Raw genomic sequence first — 22,395 nt, forward strand, 5'->3', positions numbered from 1 at the left:
TCCAGCTACTTGGGAGGCTGAGGCACCAGAATCCCTTGAACCCATGAGGTGGAGGTTGCAGTGAGCTGAGATTGCGCCACTGCATTCAGCCTGAGTGACAGAGTGAGAGTCTGTCTCAAAAAAAGAAAAAAAATTAGTACTTTTTACACCTTCATCAAGGACATTCCTCAGTGAAACTGGACATCTCTCCTTCCCGTGAGTGTGTGGTCCGAGGATAGTGTTTGATGCTCTGGCCTTGACTGGGGCTGAGGCTTCAGCAGCTAGTTCCTCATTGCTTTTGTGCCATCAGGGCAAATGTCAACATAGTGAAAGGGAAAGTAACATTTTAGTATCATAATTTTAGTATCATGATTAGTTATGACCTCGTGGATCCCCCATGGGTCTCAAGGACGTCCAAGGGTCAGAGGATGCAAGCTGAGAACCACTGGCCTGGACATCCTCCTCCTTTGTAAACTCCTCCAGGCCAGCTCAGGTCCCCCCATCATAGGCTTTTAAAATTCTCTGCTCTGGACCAGGTGCGGTGGCTCACGCCTGTAATCCCAGCACTTTGGGAGGCCGAGGCGGGTGGATCACTTGAGGTCAGGAGTTCGAGACCAGACTGGCCAACATGGTGAAACCCTGTCTCTACTAAAAATACAAAAATTAGCCGGAAGTCGCTTGAACCCAGGAGGCAGTGGTTGCAGTGAGCTGAGATTGTTCCACTACACACCAGCCTGGGCAACAGAGCAAGACTCCGTCTCAAAAAAAAGAAAAAAAATTTCTCTGCTCTGTTCCATCATTGCCCATGCTGGTGTTGTTGATAGGACTATTTGATGATTGTTATCTAGACCAGATGGTGGTTCTGTTTTGCTCACCATTGGGGTCCTGGGGCCTGGCCCAGGTCCCAGTACACTGTAGACACTTGATGAATATTTGTTGACAGAATAAGCTGCTTTGTGTTGGGCCCCATGCTGGGAGTTTGGGGCCTGGAGCTGCAGCAAACATTGTCCCTCTTCTCAAGATATTCCCAGCCCAGTGAAGGTGCCCAGCCGTGCTCTCAGATGGGCATGGGAAGACCATCTGGGAAGCAGCCGGGGACATGAAGCCAGCAGCTCCGATAAGGACACTAGGATGAGTGCTGAGGGGAGGGTCCTGGGCATGGTGGGGGCTCCACGGCTAGTGATGGGAGCAGTGGCCAGGCCCTTGCTGGAACCCGGTCCCCTGGACCCCTTAGAGTGGGACCTGTGTAGTCTCTGATGAGATCTTTTGTGCCTTTCTTTTCCCCCTCAGGTCACAGTTACCTGGAGAGGCTCCTGAATGTTGAGGTGCCCCAGAAAGTTGGGTGAGTTCAGTTCCAGAGCCTCGGAGGTAGGCAGGGCACACCGGGACAGGGAGCCAAGGTGAGCACCAGGGCTGGAAGCAATTCCTGGGCTGAGTCTTCCCCACTGAGCCTTGACCGCCCAGGAGCTGCCCCGTTTTCCCTGTCTGACCAGGCAGTGAGTGATGTGGGTGTTGGCCGCCTGGTCTCCTTGCAGCGCCCGTCAGCGTTGCTGGTTGCCTGGCTAGACCTGACCCTGGGGCATGGGCTCCAGAGGTTGGGGGTGAGGCAGGGCTGCCAGGAAGAGCTACATTCAAACTGGCTGGGGTAGGATAGGAGTGCTCCAGGATTACACCCAGTGCTGCTTCTGGCCAGGACACAGACTCCTTTTCCTGAAGGCCGTGTCCTGCCATCACTAAAACCAGCCCCCTCCCTCCTTGCTGCAGAGCAGAGGGTTTGTTCTTGGGACGGGGAAACAGGGTGACTGGGCAGACCTGCTGGCCTTGCCAGCCCCATGGTGAATAGAGAACAGACCACAAAAGAGACGCAGCTCACCTGGGCCCAAGAGGTGGAGGCGGAGCTGAGGACAGGGCTCACATCCTGAGCCAGCTCTGTGGTGGGGTGCCAGGGAGATGAAGCCACATTCTGAAGCTGACATCCCTCGTCTGTCCATGGAGCCATTGCCGGGAGCTGCCATCCTCCTATCCCACAGGGGGCTGTGGGTTCGTGGCCCTGGCCAGGGCACCTTGTGTTGACCTCTTGGGTCCCCATCCCTGGAATGGTAGAGGGACTCCCTAGGGGGAGGGCTTGGACTAGCTGGGCAGTCCCCTCAGAGTCCCTCTTCTGTTTTCAGTTCTGAGCAGAAGGAACCCCCCGAGGAGGCTGAGCCTGTGGCGGCAGCTGAGCCAGAGGTAAGACGGCTGCCTGGGGAAGGGAGGACTCACCTCTGGGGCTCCCGCTCTGCACTGCGGCCATCCTGGGCCTTGGGTTCCAGGTCAAGACCCCTAAAGCCTTGGTTCTTTCCACAGGTCCCTGAGAACAACGGAAATAACTCGTGGCCCCACAATGACACGGAGATTGCCAACAGCACACCCAACCCGAAGCCTGCAGCCAGCAGCCCGGAAACACCCTCTGCAGGGCAGCAAGGTGAGGCTTCCTGACCTGCCGTGTGCAGTGCCCGGAGCCACAGTGGGCCTTGGCAGCCTCGGCCTGACCTTCTCTCTGGGGATAAGGAAGCCCCATTTTCTGGGCCAGTAGGCTAAAGAGAAATTAAACCTGGGGGTGCAGAGATCCCTATTGAGTCTGTAGACTTCACCTCCCACCGTTGGGCTGGAGCTGTCACTGAGTGCAGCATGGGGGGCTGTGGCTGGTTGGGACAGGAAGCAGAGGAAGGGGCTGCATCGGGGTATGGATATGAAGAGGCCAGGTCAAGGCCTTGACCTTGACTGCAGGGGCCAGTGGGAAGAGCTGTGGGCTGGGGATTGAACACCCCACCTGGCCTCCTGTTTTGCCTCCCCCGCCAGCTCCTTTCTGACCTTTGTATGTCCATCCTTGTCTAAAGAGGGCTGGAGAGCAGTGGGTTTGGGAGTGTCCCAGGGTCCTGCTCACATCTCCCTGAGAAGGGTGCCTCTCTCTGGTGGAAAGTGCACTGTAGCTGTGAGATCTTGAACACGGCCTCCTCCTCTTTACGACGTGGTCAGGGACAATGGTCATGCCAGCCCTGCAGCCCCAAGGGCTGCTGCGAGGAACTTTTGGAGTAAGGTGCACCTTCTCCTAGCAGTGAAACGAAACAATACTGACCCTACACCCTCCATGTTGACCCTGCAGCGGGAGCTGCCCCCTCCTGCTGTCATGGCCACACCAGCTGCATGGCCCAGGAGGGGTGGGATTTAGAAGCTGTGCAAGGGGCTTGGAGCTCCTGCTTCTACAAGGTGTCCACACACTGTTCTTAGTGTCAGAGGTGGGTGGGGCACGTCTGGGGCTGCCGCCTCGACAGGACCGTCCCGCCCTGCCTTGCCTACCATAGAGCCAGGCACTCGCGGGGAGGTGTTCATGAGCTGGGGGCAGCCAGGCCCTGGCATCTGTAGATCTGTATTTTTAGTAGAGGCGGGGTTTCACTATGTTGGCCAGGCTGGTGCTGAACTCCTGACCTCAAGGATCTGCCCACCTTGGCCTCCCAAAGTGCTTGTAGATTCCTCAAGGCTAGTCAGGGTTAAGGCTGATATGTCTGCGTTTGGCCACCCCGGAGCTGCCAGGAAGGGAGCCTTGCCCACTGCCAAGGCTGCTGCCCAGGGACCCCTTCCCCCTACACCCCCATTCCCACCCTGCCGCTGCCATCGTTTCTGCAGCCTTGCTGAAATTGCTGTCTTCACAGAGGCCAAGACGGACCAAGCAGATGGACCCAGAGAGCCACCGCAGAGTGCCAGGTTTGCATCCGGGAAGGGGTTTGTGGGTAACTCTGAGGGCCCTGGAGGATGTGGCCTTGTGTCTCCTTGTTCAGGGAAGGTGGATGTGTGCTCAGGGGCTTCAGAGCCTCTCTGCTGGGGTGTGGCCTGGTGTTGTGACTTAACCAAGGAGGCGGCTCCATGCTGTGGATGAGCGCAAGCCTGGGAATAGGGCGACCCGATTGTTGACCCCGTCTTAGTGTGGTCTCCTGGCCATGTGACCTTGGACTGTTCACCTCCCTTCCTCTGAGTGGGCAGCAGAGGGTTGCTTAGGCTCTGCAGCCTCTTTCAGTCTAGAGGCCTGTGGCCTGGGCCCGGTATTGTTCACCGGGGTGACTTTTGATGGGGTGTGGCTGGGCTGTGGCGGGCTGCCCTGTGATGCCACCGCCCGCGCCTTGGCAGGAGGAAGCGCAGCTACAAGCAGGCCGTGAGTGAGCTGGACGAGGAGCAGCACCTGGAGGATGAGGAGCTGCAGCCCCCCAGGAGCAAGACCCCTTCCTCACCCTGCCCAGCCAGCAAGGTGAGCCAGGCACCTGCCCCCTCCTGGAGCCCTGACCCCCTTCAGTACCCTGCCCCGCCTGCCCACTTCTGACCCTGGTCCTCGTCTGCAGGTGGTGCGGCCCCTCCGGACCTTTCTGCACACAGTGCAGAGGAACCAGATGCTCATGACCCCGACCTCAGCCCCACGCAGCGTCATGAAGTCCTTTATTAAGCGCAACACTCCCCTGCGCATGGACCCCAAGGTGAGGGGCCTGTGCCCAGGCCGGGCTTTGTGGGAGCTGGGCAGTGTGGCTGAAGGTCCAGTCTGTCCTGTAAGATACTGGGAGTAGTGTGAGCCTGGGCGGAGGCAAGTGTGGCCTGGCACTGTTAGGGGCCGGTTGAAACCTCTGTGGCCACCGGCTGTCTTGACCTCTGAGGGCACTGTCCTGCACTTGACCTTGTGGGCTCTGGACTACAGCCTGGAGGCTTGGCCGGCTCAGTGTGAGCCCTGGGGATCTGTGTAGTTAAGGTGAGAGGTACTTGTGGACACCTCCACCACTGGGGTGAGGGTTGGGTGACAGGAGAGGCGGTGGGGGTGCTGCTGGCGGGAGGGCAGGCCCCACGCAGGCTTGCTGGCACAGCTGGGCATGTGGCCTGCCTGGCAGGATGCTCCCCGGCCTGGCATTAACTCTTGCCTTTTCCCTTGTCTCCTCCACAGTGCAGCTTCGTCGTAAGTAAAGCCTTTTCCTGCCGGTAACCTCGCCCCACCTAGCACTCACCCGCTGTAGCCCCTTCCCTGCGTAGCTGACAGCACCTGTAGATGCACTAACATTGTAAGCGGAAGGGGAGCCTTAGGAAGAGAGTGGGACGGTGAAGGGTGCACTGGCTGGAGGCGCCCAGCAGTTCTGGGCCCCAGCGTCCTTCTCTGCCCTCCCTGCCCTTGACTCTGCTCCTAGGAGGAAGCAAGGGGGTGTGGCTTTTCACCAGGGCTACAGCTTGATGTGTTCTCCACAGCCACCTTCCCTCCCTCCTCCCCTGCACCAGGCCCCGTCAGGGTCTGTGGGTCTTTGAAGAGAACAGACAGGTTGTCTGTGGTCCCCAGAGCTACTGAGATTTATTGGTTCACAGACCTGAGCAGTAGCCTTGAGGCAGTGGGGTGATGGGGGAGCGCAAGTGTGGGTCTGAACTGAGGTGGAAGTGCTGGGTCTTGCTGTGCTGGGTGACAGTAGAACAGTGGGTGGTAGCGTCTAGAAACAAGTCGCAGAAGCTGTTCTCTTCTCAGACACCTCAGAGCTGGGCTGAGCCAGGCTGGCCCTGAGCAAGGACCCTCAGATGGGGACATGCTTAGCCCGCAGCCCCAGCTCCCCGTGCCATTTGCCAAGGCCACAGTCACCTCATTCCTTTAGTTCCTGCAAGCCTTCTGAAGGGTCCTCTGCAGCCACACAGGGACACCTGTGACAGCCAGGAGGGCTTCTGCCTCCAGTTGAGGGCCTCGGCAGGTGAGAGGGGCTTCCCAGCAGCTGGCCAGGTGGGCCCTGAGCTGGCTTCTCCTCATGGAGGCCTGTTCCCCTCTTGTTGGAGAGGGTGACTGACAGTATACCTTCCAGTGGCCTTACCACCTGTGCCGATTAGAGCCCTGCAGGTCTCACAGGGTGATAGAGAAGACCAGGAAGTGGTCCCCTTTCCTGCTTTGGGGATCCCAGGTCCCTGCACAGGGCATCTAGTGGGTGGGGACAGTCCATAGTTAGGAGACCAAGGGGCTACGGAGTCATTTTGGACTGCATCCTGAACATTCTGCTATGAGTCTCTGGGTCTTGTTTAAATCTATGGACAATGTTGATATTTTCTCAGCATTGCAGTTTAGTAGCAATTGACCTGGTTAGGTTTAGGCTGCAGGTTCCCATCTGCCTTCTGTGGACTCTGGTTCCAATGTTAGTCCCGATTTTGAAGATGGCAGTGCTGTTTGGACTTTTCCCAGGTGTGTGCCAGTCCGCAGTCAGCCTGGGACTTGGCAGGTGGTCTGTTAGTTTAGTTCTCAGCCTTCGGTGTGGTAATTAGGATCAGATCCTAGCATCTGCAGCTTAGAGCTGAGCCTGGGCGTTCGTCAATAACCTGCAGCATCATTTTCCCGATCTCCTCTGGGGCTCCCTTTTCTGTCCTCCAGCCGGGAAGCTGGGGCTTCAGTTACCTTGTTCTGCTTTGTGTGCTTCTACGACTGTGTCCAGGGCCACCTGCCAGGGGGACAGGGAAAGAACAACACATAGGATTTGGCCCACACTTTTGGGATCACAGCTCCTCCTCTGAGTTTTGACTTGGCAGCTTTCTCTGTCCAGGGTCACCTGGCAGGGGGACAGACAGAAGAGCAACACACAGGGTTTGGCCCACACTTTTGGGATCACAGCTCCTCCCTCGAATTTTGACTTGGCAGCTTTTCTTCAACTGCTGCTGCCCCTGGTTGCCATAGGACTGCTTGTGGGCTGGGGCACAAGGCAAAGAAGAAAAGAGAACAAACAAAAATGGGATTTCTGCCTTCTCTGAGCATTAGATACTCCCTTTCTGCTGCTTGAGTCAGGACTAGAGGGCTTGTCCTGGAATTCTTTCTGTCCGTGCCCCAGTGACTCCTTTGGAGTTCCAGGCTGTGTTGAGTTAGGCTGGAGAAAAACAATGGAGAACTCACTGCTGGTTGGCTGGTGCTTCCAAGTCTGGTCTTCTTCCCTATCTGCCTGCTCCTCTTTAGTTTTCAGAGGCCTCAAGTAGCCGCTCCTTGCATTCTGTCCAGGTTTTGTAGCTGCATTCAGTGGGAGAGAGAGGTGGAGTATGTCTACTCCATCTTACCCGTTCCCGGGACCCCTTCTCTCCGTCTTTGGGAAGATGGTATTACCTTGGAGCCAGATTTCTAGGCGAGAGTGCTCCTCCAGTTAGGCTCAGAAGCCAAGGAGAAATCGATAGTAACCAGTACAGGAAGAGGGGGAAGCTATTGGACACTGTGCCTAAAGGTGGGAGTCTACTGGGAGCCAGGTTCGGGTGATGGGTGTGGGGCTTCCCTCTGGGTCCCAGCCTCCACCCAGCCCCAGACTGTTCAAGGGGAAAGCACTAGCCTTGTCCTTGGCCAGGGAGGGCTTAGAGCCCCTGCCCATCCCTGCTGGCTGCCCATTGCTGTGGCTGTGCCCCTGGGACTTTCTGTGTCTGCCCAGGAGGGGGTGCCAGCATCAATCAGCTTTTCAGCCAACTAGTACTTTTTAAAAGTTGCCTTAAAAATGAACATAGCCAGCTGGGCGTGGTGGCTCACACCTGTAATCCTAGCACTTTGGAAGGCCAAGGCGGGCGGATCCCTTGAGGTCAGGAGTTCAGCACCAGCCTGGCCAACATAGTGAAACCCCACCTCTACTAGAAATACAAAAATTAGCTGGGTGTGGTGGCACATGCCTGTAGCTCCAGCTACTCGCGAGGCTGAGGCACGAGAATTGCTTGAACCTGGGAGGTGGAGGGTGCAGTGAGCCGAGATCGCGCCATTGCACTCCAGCCTGGGTGACAGAGCAGACTCTGTCTCCACACACAAAAAAAAAAAAAAAAGAAAAAAGTGCATAGCCATGTCACAGGAAGTTTGGAAAATAAAAGAAAATTAATACCATCCCTAATCCATCTCACTAGACTGTTAGCATTTGTCAATATTTCCTTTTATTTTTTTCAACTATTATGAAATAGTTGATATACACAATAGAATATATGTATACATATAGTATGGATATTATAAAGCATGACAGTAGTAAGTTAAGCCTTGCATCTGCACCACCCCCTTACTAGAACATTCACCATGATTGGAAGAGCTGCCTTTCTGCTCCTCACCCTTCCAAGCTCATCCTTCATTTTCTTTTTCAATGCACAGTTTATGTAGTTGTCATTAGCACATAAATCCTATTTGGAGCCTGACTTTTGTGTTGCCCAAAACTTGGCAGGGCTCAATGGAGGGCACTGTGGCTCAGGCCCTTGCGAGGTAGCTGAGTGCTCCTGGGAGGAAAGGCGGGAGCTGCGGGCCTTGGCTTGGGTGCTGTTGGGGCCACGTTGGGGATACCTCTGCCTAAGAAGCATTCTGATGCTGCCACCCACGTGGCTGCAGGCTGCTGGGGACTGTGGGCAGCTTTTGGGGCTGGGTGGGGGGTCGTCCTTGCTCATGTCCCATCTCCCTCGCTCCCCGCCACCCCAGGAGAAGGAGCGGCAGCGCCTGGAGAATCTGCGGCGGAAGGAGGAGGCCGAGCAGCTGCGCAGGCAGAAGGTGGAGGAGGACAAGCGGCGGCGGCTGGAGGAGGTGAAGCTGTAAGTGGCCTGGCTTCCTGGACTGTGGCCCATCCCAGCCTTGGTGGGGCTCCCCATGACTATCCTATGCCCCGCAGGAAGCGTGAGGAACGCCTCCGCAAGGTGCTGCAGGCCCGCGAGCGGGTGGAGCAGATGAAGGAGGAGAAGAAGAAGCAGATTGAGCAGAAGTTTGCTCAGATTGACGAGAAGACTGAGAAGGTGGGAGCCTGGGCTGTGGAGGCCCAGGCAATTCAGACTTGGGCCAAGGGTTAGGACTGGACCCCTCAGGAAATTGCAGATTTGTCACTGTACCCCTGTACCCATCTCCTGTCTGCCCCATGGGCCCTGGAGTCCACTCAGCTCTGGGTTTCCCTGGCAGCCCTTTGTGAGTGGGGTCTGACACTCAGGCAGGACCGGCTTCTGGTGTCCTCTCCCTGGGCGGTGGGAACAAGCCAGGTGTGCAGGGGCAGGTGGGGCCTGCCACACACAGTTCTGGGCTCCACTCTGCAGGATTGAATGTGGGTGCTCCAATGGGCATGTGTGGGTGGGCTCTGCAGGCCAAGGAGGAGCGGCTGGCAGAGGAGAAGGCCAAGAAAAAGGCGGCAGCCAAGAAGATGGAGGAGGTGGAAGCGCGCAGGAAGCAGGAGGAGGAGGCGCGTAGGCTCAGGTGGCTGCAGCAGGTGCGAGCGCAGGTGGGCCTCAGGGAGGAGGTGGGCGGGGTGGGAGCTGTCTCAGCACCATGGGGCCCTACTGGGTGCACCCCACCTTTTGGGGTTGACCCAGACCGTCTTGTTGCTTCATGCTAAGAAGGAGGTTTCCCAGAAGTCTCCAGGGCGGGGATGGTGACCAGAACCTGCCTCTCCTGTAGCAGCAGTAATTTGAGGGTTAAGTGCTTGTACTTGGAGCCAGACTGCCTATCTCAGCTCTGCCATTTATTAGCTGTGTGACTTTCTACAGGCTGCTTGACCTCTCTGCTTCCATGTCTTCAAGTAGCAGTGAGGGTTAAATGTGTTAATGTCTGTAAAATGCTCAGTAGTGTCTGATGCCTGCTAAGAGTTCTATACAATTGCTGTTATGGTCCACCCCCTGACTGTTCTGCCTATAAGAGTAAGGGCCCACCTCTTCCCAGCCAGTCTTAGGACTCTAGAGAAGGCAAATCCATCATTAGGGGTTATGTGACTAGTCACCAAGGTCAGTTATTTACTATGTGCTAGGCCCTGCTGTGTGTTGTGCATATCAACCCAGCAACCCCATGAAGTGTAGGAATAACTGCAGTCTCCATTTTATAGACGAGGAAACAGGCCAGAGGGTTTAAATGCTTGCCCATTGTTTCATAGCTAGCGAGTTTGGCTCCAAGGTTCCTTTCTGCTAAATCTACAGCAGCAGCAGCTGTCACAAGATGCCTTTTCAGGCTGCTGCTGGTGGTTCTGGCAGAGCCTTGCTCGGGATGTCCCACGGCGCCATTCCTGGGTTGTCCGTGGTGGTGGCTGATATGAGGGGCACCTGGGCTTCGGGGGAGTAGGGCTGCTGTCCTGCCTCTCTGGCCTGGGCCTGGCCACAGCACCTGACCTTGCTCTCCGTTTCAGGAGGAGGAAGAGCGGCGGCACCAAGAGCTGCTGCAGAAGAAGAAGGAAGAGGAGCAGGAGCGGCTGCGGAAGGCGGCCGAGGCTAAGCGGCTGGCAGAGCAGCGGGAGCAGGAGCGGCGGGAGCAGGAGCGGCGCGAGCAGGAGCGGCGGGAGCAGGAGCGGCGCGAGCAGGAGCGACAGCTGGCAGAGCAGGAGCGTCGGCGGGAGCAGGAGCGGCTCCAGGCCGAGAGGTGAGGGACCTGCTGGCCCGCCTGCCTGCCTTCCATGTGTGTGGAAGAGAGACGGTGTGAACCTTGCCTGGACACAGCCCCACCTGCACGTGACGGTTTGCAGGTGCTTTCCTTGGCACCAAACCCAGAGGCCCACCTGAATACACTGCCCATTGGCTATGGGAGATCCAAGGAGTGGTAGGTGGGCTTGCTTAGGGCTTGGCTTGGTTCTGCCTCCAGCTGCATGTGCTGACCTCTTAGGTGTCTTTTTGTAACTGTCAGGGGTGTGGTGCTCAGAGGATGAGCTGATATTTCTCAGCAGGGCCACCATGGGCATTTTGGGCAGGAAAGATCTTTGTGTTACATTGCAGGATGTTTGGCATCCTTGGCCCCTGTCCCCACTAAATGCATCTCCCCTGATGAGGACGATAACTCAGATTGCCCCCTACCGATATTTTCAGGCTGTTCCCCTGCCTTGGGAACCGTGGACCCAGGAGCCCTGGGATTTTCCAGCTGTGCAGATGCAGTGGTCTCTGTACAATAGACAAGAGTTCCATGTTTAGTTTTACAGGCATTTGTCCCTGGCCTACCCTGTGCCTGGTTGTTCTGAGAGTCGTGGGGATGCCAAGGAGGAAAAGCCACACTCACTGTTGGTCAGGAGATACATGGGATCCTGTGTCTGTGTGCACAGAAGTAGAGCACAAGGCCCGCATGAGACACGCAGGCCCCGTAGCTGTTCCCTCTCCCGCTCTACCTCCTGGGAAACATCGGGCAGCACTTTTTTTCCGTGTCCATCTTCGTGGGTGGCTTCAGGTTTATCAGATAAGTGAAGAGTCACAGCCAGAGGGCTGCACTGAGTCAGGGCTGCTTGATGGGGACAAAGCTGTCCTTGGTCCTCTGGGCAGAGTCTGGGAAGGCGAGAAGGCGTAGGGTGTAGCTAATGTGCAGGGTGCTGGGCAGGACAGGGGGCTTTGAGGGTGGCGGTGTGATAGTCATAGTGTCGGCAGCTTTGGTGGGTACCCGAGCTGCATGCTTTACACCTGTTTCCTTGTTTAGTCCTCAGTTGAAGCCCATGGTGGCATGGGAGCCATCAGCTCCACTTCACACAGGGGGGAACAGGTCCAGAGAGGTTAAATGACATGTTCAAAGTCATGAGCCAGTGTGTTGTGGAGGTGACTCCAGAACTCATCCACAGCCTCTTGTTCATGCTTGGAGCCAGTGTCTGCCCTGAAGGTTAGGATAAAAAGGGGTATTGTGGATTATCCCATTTGATTCTCATGTTGACCCTGGAGGAAATGTGTTATGGTCTCCATTGTATAAAAGTGTTATGAGGCTCAGAGACCTAAGTTACAAGGAAAAGTGGGGGCCAAATGTTGGGCTCCAGCTTGTGTTCCCTGCACCCTCAGGTGTGCACACTTCTAGCCCCGGGGCAAAAGCGCAGCTCTTGGCTCTAAACTGGTTGCCCATTCAGCAATCCCACTTTCTAAGGTGTGTCCTACTGGCTGGGCCTGGTTTCCCCAGCAGGGATGGGAACAGGGCTTGGGCTGGGGCTCCACTTCCTGTCCTAACAGGCTCTTGCTGGGTCCTCAGGGAGCTGCAGGAGCGGGAGAAGGCCCTGCGGCTGCAGAAGGAGCAGCTGCAGAGGGAACTGGAGGAGAAGAAGAAGAAGGTGAGGGGAGCTGGGTTGCGGGCTCCTCTGGGGTCTGCGCTGAGCTGTGGGCGGGTCTGGACTCCTGCAGCAGGGGCTGCCTAGGGAGGGGAGGGAAAGGGAGGAGAATGGAGCGGAGGGAAGGGGAGGGGAGGGAAGGGCACCTGCACAGCTCCCTAACACCCCATTGCCACCTGGGTTCCAGGAAGAGCAGCAGCGTCTGGCTGAGCGGCAGCTGCAGGAGGAGCAAGAGAAGAAAGCCAAGGAGGCAGCAGGGGCCAGCAAGGCCCTGAATGTGACTGTGGACGTGCAGGTGCAGCCTGGGCCCCAGTGGAGAGGCTCTCAGGTGGAGGGGCCCACTCTATTCTCTTCCCAGTAGCTAGAGGCACAGGCTGTGTTAGGCCTCTAAGGAAAAGGACAGATACACTTGGCCCAATTGTTTTTACTACTTTTTATATTCTTTGTTATTCTAAAAGTAGAATTTGTTGAGGTGGGGGATAAAAAGGAACTAAACTTTATAGAAGAGTATACAGTTTTAAAAAAAGGGACCCTCAGGAAAACTCTACTAAGCGCGTTGTATATCCTTCTAGATTTTTACTTATGTAACCGTTTTAACACACATACAGATATCCTCTCTCTCTCTCTCTCTCTCTTTCACCCATACACATACATATTTAAAATGGGCACATACCATTTGGTGGCTTGATTTCCAGGCTCCCAACCCCCATGGTTTTTTTTCACTTAGTATATTATAGACATCTGTCTATTTCAACACAGGTCAATTTCTTAGTTTTGATGACTGTGTACCTTAATTATGCTGGAATTCAGCCAGCTCCTCTTGATGAGCATTTGATCTATTTTCACTTCACTGCTGTTACCAAACAAAACAATGTTTTCATTGCAGCATTGTTAAGATGTGGAAAACTTGGAAGTTAGTATGGTATTTGTCAATGATGGATGGTTACGTTGCAAATCCTGGAGTCTCCTTAGTGGTTCCCGGGAGGATTCTAGACACACTGACCTGGAAGAAAGTTTGCAATACACCTTAGCATCAAAAAAGGAGATACAGAGTAGTGTGTGTTCTGTGACTTTTTAAAATTAAAAAGTAGGCCTGGTGCAGTGGTTCTCGCCTGTAATCCCAGCATATTGGGAGGCCAAGGGGACAGATTACTTGAGGTCAGGAGTTCGAGACCAGCCTGGTCAACATAGTGAAACCCAGTCTCTACTAAACATACAAAAAATTAGCCGGGTGTGGTGGTGCACACCTGTAATCCAGCTACTTGGGAAAGCTGAGGCATGAGAATCTCTTGAACCTGGGAGGCGGAGGTTGCAGTGAGCCGAGATCACACCACTACACTCCAGCCTGGGCGACAGTGAGATTCTGTCTCAAAAAAAAAGAAAAAGTGATCCTGCACCTTTTGTTTCTCCTGTGAAATGGGAGGAGGTGAGCAGTGCCCCAGCACTCCTCGGTGGTGAGAGATGGGAATGCCATGGAGGGAACTGACGGCCACATTTGTTTTTCCAGTCTCCAGCTTGTACCTCATATCAGATGACTCCGCAAGGGCACAGGGCCCCTCCCAAGATCAACCCAGATAACTATGGGATGGATCTGAATAGCGACGACTCCACCGATGATGAGGCCCATCCCCGGAAGCCCATCCCCACCTGGGCCCGAGGTAAGCAAAGCCCACAGCTCCCTGGGAGACTCAGGCCCTCCCTGGTCCTCATCTTGAGGGCCCTGGAAGTAGTGGGTTGGCTGCTGCAGTGTTGGGAGGCTGCCGTGTGCTTCAGTTGGCAGCTCGAGGCTCTAGCCTTGGGTATGCATGTGCCCTGGGGAGTGTGGGGCACCCTGTGGTCATTGTGCTTTCCTGAGGACCAGACCTATGAGGTTGGGTTCCTTTGTTCTCAACAAATATATGAAATTGTGCTGGGCTTGGGCATGGCATATGCTGCTGGGTGTCCTGACTTGGACTAGGCCCTTCCTTAGAGTCCCATCCAGCAGGGCTGAAGAGACTTGGACCTAAGTAAGCCACCTGGGGCAGAGGCAGAGCTAGAATGGGGAAGGGTTTAGGCAGAACACCAAGCTGGAGCCTGGGGCTTCCGGCCAGCTCGGGGAGGCAGGAAAGTCCCTGAGGAGTGCATGAGGCACTTGAGCAGGATCTGACCTGGAGTTTACAGGCCCCAGCATTAAACCAGAATGTGGGTGAGCGTGACTGCAATGTCTCAGGCCTGAGTGCAAGGCCAGCTTGAGTGAGCAGGGTAGGTGCTAGAAGTGGGTGCTGCCAGAGTGGATGGGGCCCGTGGGTACCATGGGTGCCTTGCAGCGGTTGCTGAGCTGGAAGTCAGGGAGGGGTGCAGACGCCCCAGAGGGAAGGGCCTGGAATCCCATAGCTGGTAGGCACACTACAGAAACTTGGTTTTGTGAGTTTCACCTCATCTGAACCCTACAGTAACTGGCATGTGCTTTAAGCCTCTTAACTACTAGTGTCAAGTCATTTGGGAGATGGCAGTGAGCAGGAGCCAGCTCGCTTGCAAAGCCATCTAATCGGAGGTGACTTTGAACAGCTTACTTAAATAGTTTCCTTATCCGTGAAAGGGGGGTGAAGACAAGACCCAGCTGAGGAGTTCTATTGAGAGTGACATGAGTGAGCTCACGGCTGGCCCTTAGAGCCGCACCTGGTGCTGAGCAAGTGCTGGTGCATGTCTGGCCTCCTGATCCCCTGGGTCTTCCTCAGCCCCGTTGTCAGGACTGTGATCTCCCACATCCACGGCCCAGAGGCCCCCTCAGCACTGCACCAGGGCCTGTGGGGTCTGTGAGAAGCAGCTGGCCAAGGTGGTCAAGGATGGCATCCTATGCTTAAGCTCTGGAACTGGGCTTGTCTTCAAACACAGGCTCTGCCATTATTAGCTGTATGCCTTTGGGCAAATCTGCTGAATGGGAGAATACAGAACCTGCCTCCCAGGTGGTGGTCGGGACAGGTTCAAGGAGTGCCTGGCTCATGCGAGCTCTCAAGGACTTTGTAAGGCTAAGCTGCCAGAGGAAGGTTGGAAGGATGTGACACAAGGGCGTTCTCTGGGTTTGATGGTGGTACAGGCAGGGACAGGGCTGAAGAGGGTGACAGAGCTCTCTGTAGGGAGGTTGGAGAGGGTGACAGGGCTCTGTGGTGGGCAGGGGATGGGGAGGTTCATGGAGAGCCCCAAGGCAGTGTCTGGTCTGTGGTCTCCTGCAGGCACCCCGCTCAGCCAGGCTATCATTCACCAGTACTACCACCCACCGAACCTTCTGGAGCTCTTTGGAACCATTCTCCCACTGGACTTGGAGGATATCTTCAAGAAGAGCAAGCCCCGCTATCACAAGCGCACCAGCTCTGCTGTCTGGAACTCACCGCCCCTGCAGGGCGCCAGGGTCCCCAGCAGCCTGGCCTACAGCCTGAAGAAGCACTGAGGCTGGCCTGCGGCCTTCTTGGCAGCCTCGCCTCCTGTCCATGTCTATCTGTCTGTCTGTTGGTCTCTGTCTTGGTCTGTTGCCCTCCTTCTTGGCATGCCATTGTGGAGGGCTTGGCCAGGTGTATATAAACGTCCTCTGTGCTGGGTGTTTCTGCTGCAGGTGGCAGGTGGCCCCAGGCCTGTTTGGAGGATGGGCTGGGTGGGTGGGTGGGGAAGAAATGGGCCCAGCCCCACATGGCCTGCAGACAGTGCTCTGTAAATAGTTGTTTTAATTTAGCTGAATGTTAGCATTTTAGTCTTTGGCATTTTAGCGTTTGGGAGGTAGATTAATAAAGTATATTCCTTCAAGCCTGCTGTTGATACCATGAAGACTGGGCGCCTCAGTCCCAGCCCTGTAGCTGTGTGTCTTGGGCCACCAGTGGCCTGCAGGACGAAGGTACTGTTCCATCACCTGCGGTGTGCCTCAGGATCACCAGGTGCAGGCCCCCACCCTCGGAGATGCTGCTGCAGTGAGTGGTTCCACTGCCTGGATAACCCGTGAGGAACACGTCAGTTACTGTCACGATGGGGCAGGTGGAGCTCCTTCCTATTTTTTGGGGTGCTCCCTGTTTGTAAAGGGGAGTTTGTTCATTGGGAAAGACCTGGGTCTTGACACGGCCCTGCCACTTAGTCCCCTACCCTCTCCATTCCCCAGGCTCCACCCGTGCTGCTCAGGTGCAAATGGACTTGAGAACATCTATGTGCTGGTGAAGCATGAGGTCTGAGTAGAAAAGGGGTATCCCTTGAGACCACCTTGGGACCAGTGCTTGCAAGCAGCGAGATATTTCCCTAGCAAAACCAGGCAGCTGCTAATTAAATGCTTAGAACCAATGAAAGCTGGCTGTGGTCCTGCCTGTGAGCTGCCTACTGCTGCCTTCTGAATGCATATATCTGCTACTGTAGCCCCGGGTTGTCAAACTATGGCCTGTGGGCCAAATCCAGCCACAGTCGGTTCTTTAAAGTTTTATCGAAACACAAGCAATGGAAATGCCCATTTCCATTGTTGTCTCCAGTTGCTCTGCTCCGAGGGCAGTGTTAAGTTGTGCAGCAGAGGCCCCTCCATGCAAAGCTGAGTATGTTTACTATTTGAACTTTTTCAGAAGTTCTGCTTAAGGACAAAATAAAGCCTAAATCCAAGAACACTTTTAAAAATGAGGAAATAGTGAACACAATAGACGGAAGTCTGGAAGTTTCTACCCATGCCAAGAAAAGCATTTTATGTTTTGTTCACATATGTTGTGCAATTCAAATTTTTTTCCCTATATTCTCTGACTAGACACTTGTACTGAGTCAATTGGCGAGTGTGTCTGTCTAAAACCACAATATCAGAATATCACTTAAAGCATCTTTACATAGTGTGTTTAAGAAAAAGTTGTTATTCAGCAGAAAGGTAATTCCAATTGGTCTGCATATTTATCAGCACTTGGTATTGTCTGTTTCTTATTTTAGCCATTCTGATAGGTGTGTACTGATATCTAATCATGGCTTTAATTTGAATTTCCCTAATGGCTGATGGTGAACATCTTTTCATGTGCATTTCTGTCATCTGTATGTCTTTGGTGAAGAGTCTTCAAATCTTTTGTTCATCTTAAAATTGGATTGTTATATTACCGTTGGGTTTAAGAATCTACATATTATGGATACAAATATGTTGTCAGATATGTGCTTTGCAGCATTTTCTCCCAGTCTGTAGCTTGTCTTTAAAAAAAATTTTTTTTTTTTAGAGATGGGATCTTGCTACGTTGGCCAGGCTGGTCTCGAACTCCTGGCCTGAAGTGATCCTTCTGCCTTGGCCTCCCAAAATGCTGAGATTGTAGGCATGAGCCGCCATGCCTAGCCCAGCTTGTCTTTTTGTTTACTTACCAGTGTTTTTCAGAGAACAAAAATTTTAATTTGATGAAGTCCAATTAATTAAATTTTTAAAATAGAGTGTGATTTTTTTGTCATGTCTAAGAAACTATTGTCTAGTCCTAGGTCCTAATTCTCCTTTGTTTTCTTCTAAATGTTTTATTATTTTACATGTTAACGTTTAGATTTATGATCTATTTTGAGTTAAGTTTTTAAGTATGAGGTTTATGTTTTTTGTTTGTGTTTAGGAGCATATGGATGGATGTCTAGTTGTTCCAGCACCATTTGTTGGAAAGACTATCCTTTCTCTGCTGAATTTCTTTTATATCTTTGTCAGGTATTAGCCATATTGGTATGGGTCTATTTCTAGACTTTTTATTTTCTCCCATTGATCTGTACATCTCTCCTTTTGCCAATACCACATAAGTCAAGATGACTATAGCTTTGTAATAAGTATTAAAATCTGGTAATATAATTCTTCCAATTTTATTTTTCTTTTAAAATTATTTTGACTATTGTATCAGTGTTACCTTTCCATTTAAATTTTAGGATTAGCTTAGCTACAAAAGTCCTGCTGGGATTTTGATTAGAATTGCATTAAATCTATAGATAAGTTTGGGGAGAATTAACATATTTATGATTGCCTTTTAATCCGTGAACATGACGTGTCTCTCCATTTATTTGCATGTTTAATTTCTTTCTTCAGCATTTTATAGTTTTAGCATACAGATCTTGTACATATTTTCTTAGATTTATAACTATTTATTTTCTTGGAGCTGTTGTAAATGGTATTGTTTTTCTGATTTTTGGTTTCTACTTGTTCATTGCTGGTGTATAGAAATACAGTTGGCTTTTGTGTCGGCTTTGTATCCCGTGATGCAAGTAAAGCAGTACTGAGGGGAATTTATAGGGCTCAATGCCTGTGTTAGAAAAAAAGATCTCAAATCAGTGACCTCAGCTTCCACTTTAAGAAACTAGAAAAAAAAGACCAAATTAAAAGTGTACACAGAAAAGGGGAAATCATGCAAGTAAAACAGAAATTAGACATTAGGAAGAGAAAATATAGAAAATTAATTAACCAAAAGCTGGTTCTTTGAGAAGCTCAAGAAAATTCTATTTAGACTGATCAGGAGAAAAGATAGATTACCAATGTCAGAAATTAGGTAGCTTCACTACAGATTCTACAGATATTACAACAATAATAAGAGACTATTATGAATAACTTCTAGGAATACATTTGACAATTTAGATGAACCCATGCAGATTCCTTAAAAGATACAAATTAGTTTACTTAGGAAGAAGTGGAAAACCTACATAGCTCTATGAAAGATGTGTTATCACAAAGAAAATGGTAGACATAGGTAGCTTTAGTGGTAAATGTTGCCACGTATTTAAGGAAATAATACTAATTCTGCACAACCTCTCACAAGAAATATAAGAGGAAAGAATACTCAGTTCTGTCTCTGAGGCCAGCATTGCTTTGATCCCCAAATCAGACATTGCAAGAAAAGAAGACAATTATCCCTCATGAACATCAACACAAGAATTCTTAGAGTTTTATCAAGTCCAACAAGTTAAATAAAAAGGATTACACTTTTTGTTGTTGTTGTTGTTGGAGGCAGGGTCTCACTCTGTTGCCCAGGCTGGAGTGCAGTGGTGGGATCTCGGCTTGCTGCAACCTCTGCCTCCTGGGTTTAAGAAACTCTTGTGCCTTGGCCTCCTGAGTAGCTGGGATTACGGGTATGCACCACCAGCCCAGCTAATTTTTGTATTTTCAGTAGAGATGGGGTTTTGCCATGTTGGCCAGGCTGGTCTCAAACTCCTGGCCTCGAGTGACCCACCTACCTTGTCCTCCCAAAGTGCTGAGATTACAGGTGTGAGCCACTATGCCCGGCCAGGATAATGCATCTTGACCAAACAGAGTTTATCTTAGGAATGCAAGGTAGGTTTAACATTTGGAAGTTAATGTAATTCACTATTAATTATAGAGGAGGAAAATCATATGATTAAATTAATAGATGCAGAAATTCAATTATTTGATGATTCCACACTAGTAATTTAAGATAAAAGCTTTAAGATTTAAAGGGAATTTCCTCAGTTTGATAGGGCACTTCTACAAAACTCCAGCAAACACTTCCTAGTGAATGTCTAGATGCATTCCTCCTGCTACCAAGTCAAGTACAAGGATGCCCACTCTCATTCCTTCTGAACATTTTATGGTAGTTCTGGCCAGCACAGTAAGGCAAAAAGAAAAAGGCATTGGGAAGGAAGAATTAAAACCTGCCAGAGACAACTTGTAGAAAATCTGATAGTATCTACCTAAAAGCTATTAGGATTAATATGGGCTTGGCATACAAGGTTAATATACAAAAATCTATTGTATTTCTATGTACTAGCCATGTGCAACCAGGAATTGAAATTTAAGGAATACAGTTTATAATGTCCAAAATTATCAAAATCTAAGGAATAAGTCTGACAAAAGATCAGGAAGACCTATGCAATACAGTGAGAACTTCAAAAGGTTGCTGAGAGAAATCAATGAAGACTTAAGTGGGATATATATTGTGTTCATGGATCAGAAACTCAGTGTACTGAAGATGTCAGTTTCCCCCTAAAAGATTTAGCCCAGTCTTAACCAATTCCAAATGGCCCTTTATTTATTTATTTATTTTGGAGAGTGTCACTCTGTCGCCTAGGCTGGAGTGTAGTGGCATGATCTCTGCCTCCCGAGTTCAAGTGATTCTTGTGCCTCAGCCTCCCAAGTAGCTGGGACTACAGGTGTGTGCCATCATGCCTGGCTAATTTTTGTATTTCTAGTAGAGATGGGGTTTGCTATGTTGGTCAGGCTGGTCTCACTCTAGTGATACACCTGTCTTGGCCTCCCAAATTGCTGGAATTACAGGCATGAGCCACTGCACCCAGCCCCAAATGGCATTTTTTTTTTTTTTTTTTTTTGGATAGAAGTTTATGAAAAAATTTGGTTTTACAATTTATATTTATGCTGGGTACAGTGGCTCACACCTATAATCCTAGGACATTGGGAGTCTGAGGTGGGTGGATGGCTTGAGCCCAGGAGTCTGAGACCAGCCTGGGCAACATCGTAAATCCCTGCCTCTACAAAAAATACAAAAAGTAGCTGAGCATGTATCTGTAGTCCCAGCTACTCAGGAGACTGAGATGGGAGGATCACGTGAGCCTGGGAAGTCAAGACTGCAATAAGCAGTGATTGTGTCACTGCGCTCCGGCCTGGGTGACACAGCAAGACCCTGTCTCAAAAATTGTATTTAACAGCATAGGACCTACAATAGCTAAAACAACTTAAAAATAACAAATTTGGAGAGGTCACACTACATACAAGGCTCACTTCAAAGCTACAGGAGGAGATTGATTTGAGTAATAATAAAACTCCGATCTCCCGCACAGCTGGCTCTGCATGAATTACTCTTTCTTTATTTTGATTCCCCTGTCTTGATGAATAGGCTCTGTCTAGGCAGCGGGCAAGGTGAATCCCTTGGGCAGTTACAAATTTGGGGGCTCATCTGGGATTGCCCTTGTGGCTACATGCTTGTGGTTCGGTGGACCCCCTTCAGTGATGGATCCAGTGTCAGCCCAAGCGGCTGCCTAGTTCTCAAAGCTACAAGAATCAGGATAGTATATTGGTATAAAGGTAGTCATAGATACATGAACTTTTATGGAATCCAGAAATAGAACTACACATATATAATCACTTGGTTTTGGCAAAGGTGGAAAGGCAATTCAATGGGGGCAGCATAATTTTTTCAACAAATTGTCGTGGAACAACTGGATACGTTTTTAAAAAGCTCCAGCCCTTCTTAACACCATATATCAGGTTTAATTCCTAATGGATCATAGGCCTAAATGTAAGAGCTAAAAATACAACACTCCTAGAAAAAAAACAGGGATTGCTGGGAAGATGGCCAAACAGGAACCTCCCTAGTCTGCAGCTCCCAGTGAGATTGAGGCATAAGGCAGGTGATCTCTGCATTTCCAACTGAGGTACCCGGTTCACCTCACTGGGACTGGTTGGACAGTGGGTGCAGCCCACAGAGGGCGAGCCAAAGCAGGGTGGGGCGTTGCCTCACCTGGGAAGTGCAAGGGGTCGGAATTCTCTCCCTACCCAAGGGAAGCCGTGAGGGACTGTGCCTGAGGAACAGTGCACTCCAGCCCAGATACTGCACTTTTCCCAATGTCTTTGTAACCTGCAGAACAGGAGATCCCCTCCAATCCTACGCCATCAGGGCCCTGGGTTTCAAGCACAAAACTGGGTGACCATTTGGGCAGACACTGAGCTAGCAGCAGGAATTTTTTTTTCCCATAACCCAGTGGTGCCTGGAACGCCAGTGAGACAGAACCATTACTGCCCTGGAAAGGGGCTGAAGCCAGGGAGCCAAGTGGTTTGGCTTGGTGGGTCCCAGCCACCACAGAGCATTGGTGAACATGAAAGTGTCAGGGAGAATGGAACCAAGTTGGAAAACACTCTTCAGGATATTATCCAGAAGAACTTCCCCAACTTAGCAAGACAGGCCAACATTCAAATTCAAGAAATACAGAGAATACCACAAAGATACTCCTTGAGAAGAGCAACCCCAAGACACATAATCGTCAGATTCACCAAGGTGGAAATGAAGGAAAAAATGTTAAGGGCAGCCAGAGAGAAAGGTCAGGTTACCCACAAAGGGAGGCCCATCAGACTAACAGTGGATCTCTCTGCAGAAACCCTACAGGCCAGAAGAGAGTGGGGGGCCAATATTCAACATTCTTAAAAGAATTTTCAACCCAGAATTTCATATCCAGCCAAACTAAGTTTCATAAGAGAAGAAGAAATAAAATCCTTTACAGACAAGCAAATGCAGAGAGATTTTGTCCCCACCAGGCCTGCTTTACAAGAGCTCCTGAAGGAAGCACTAAACACTGAAAGGTACAACTGGTACCAGCCACTGCAAAAACATACCAAATTGTAAAGACCATCAACACTATGAAGAAAATTCACAACTAACAGGCAAAATAACCAGCTAGCATCAAATTTGACAGGATCAAATTCACACATAACAATATTAACCTTAAATGTAAATGGGCTGAATGC

General features: G+C 51.3%; 1 protein-coding gene across 8 annotated transcripts in view; it reads left to right on the forward strand.

The window, feature by feature from the left end:
- INCENP (inner centromere protein) overlaps positions 1-18,154 on the forward strand; it is a 30,714-nt gene extending 12,560 nt beyond the window's left edge. For 2 of the 8 annotated variants that reach the window (XM_008953887.5, XM_034932782.3), the window contains exons 5-19: positions 1,270-1,321; positions 2,151-2,208; positions 2,326-2,443; positions 3,672-3,723; positions 4,144-4,261; positions 4,353-4,484; positions 4,940-4,951; positions 8,426-8,535; positions 8,613-8,733; positions 9,072-9,206; positions 10,101-10,330; positions 11,900-11,978; positions 12,163-12,270; positions 13,483-13,633; positions 15,188-18,154. In XM_008953887.5, the coding sequence (XP_008952135.1) occupies positions 1,270-1,321; positions 2,151-2,208; positions 2,326-2,443; positions 3,672-3,723; positions 4,144-4,261; positions 4,353-4,484; positions 4,940-4,951; positions 8,426-8,535; positions 8,613-8,733; positions 9,072-9,206; positions 10,101-10,330; positions 11,900-11,978; positions 12,163-12,270; positions 13,483-13,633; positions 15,188-15,402 (1,691 nt within the window). In that variant the 3' untranslated portion in view covers positions 15,403-18,154. The remainder of the gene's footprint in view (positions 1-1,269; positions 1,322-2,150; positions 2,209-2,325; positions 2,444-3,671; positions 3,724-4,143; positions 4,262-4,352; positions 4,485-4,939; positions 4,952-8,425; positions 8,536-8,612; positions 8,734-9,071; positions 9,207-10,100; positions 10,331-11,899; positions 11,979-12,162; positions 12,271-13,482; positions 13,634-15,187) is intronic. The other 6 variants (XM_057299162.2, XM_034932784.3, XM_055094409.2 and 3 more) reach the window with 3 other exon arrangements.
- The last annotated feature ends 4,241 nt before the right edge of the window (positions 18,155-22,395 follow it).

This window comes from Pan paniscus, chromosome 9, assembly GCF_029289425.2.
Source record: "Pan paniscus chromosome 9, NHGRI_mPanPan1-v2.0_pri, whole genome shotgun sequence".
Lineage (NCBI taxonomy): Eukaryota > Metazoa > Chordata > Mammalia > Primates > Hominidae > Pan > Pan paniscus.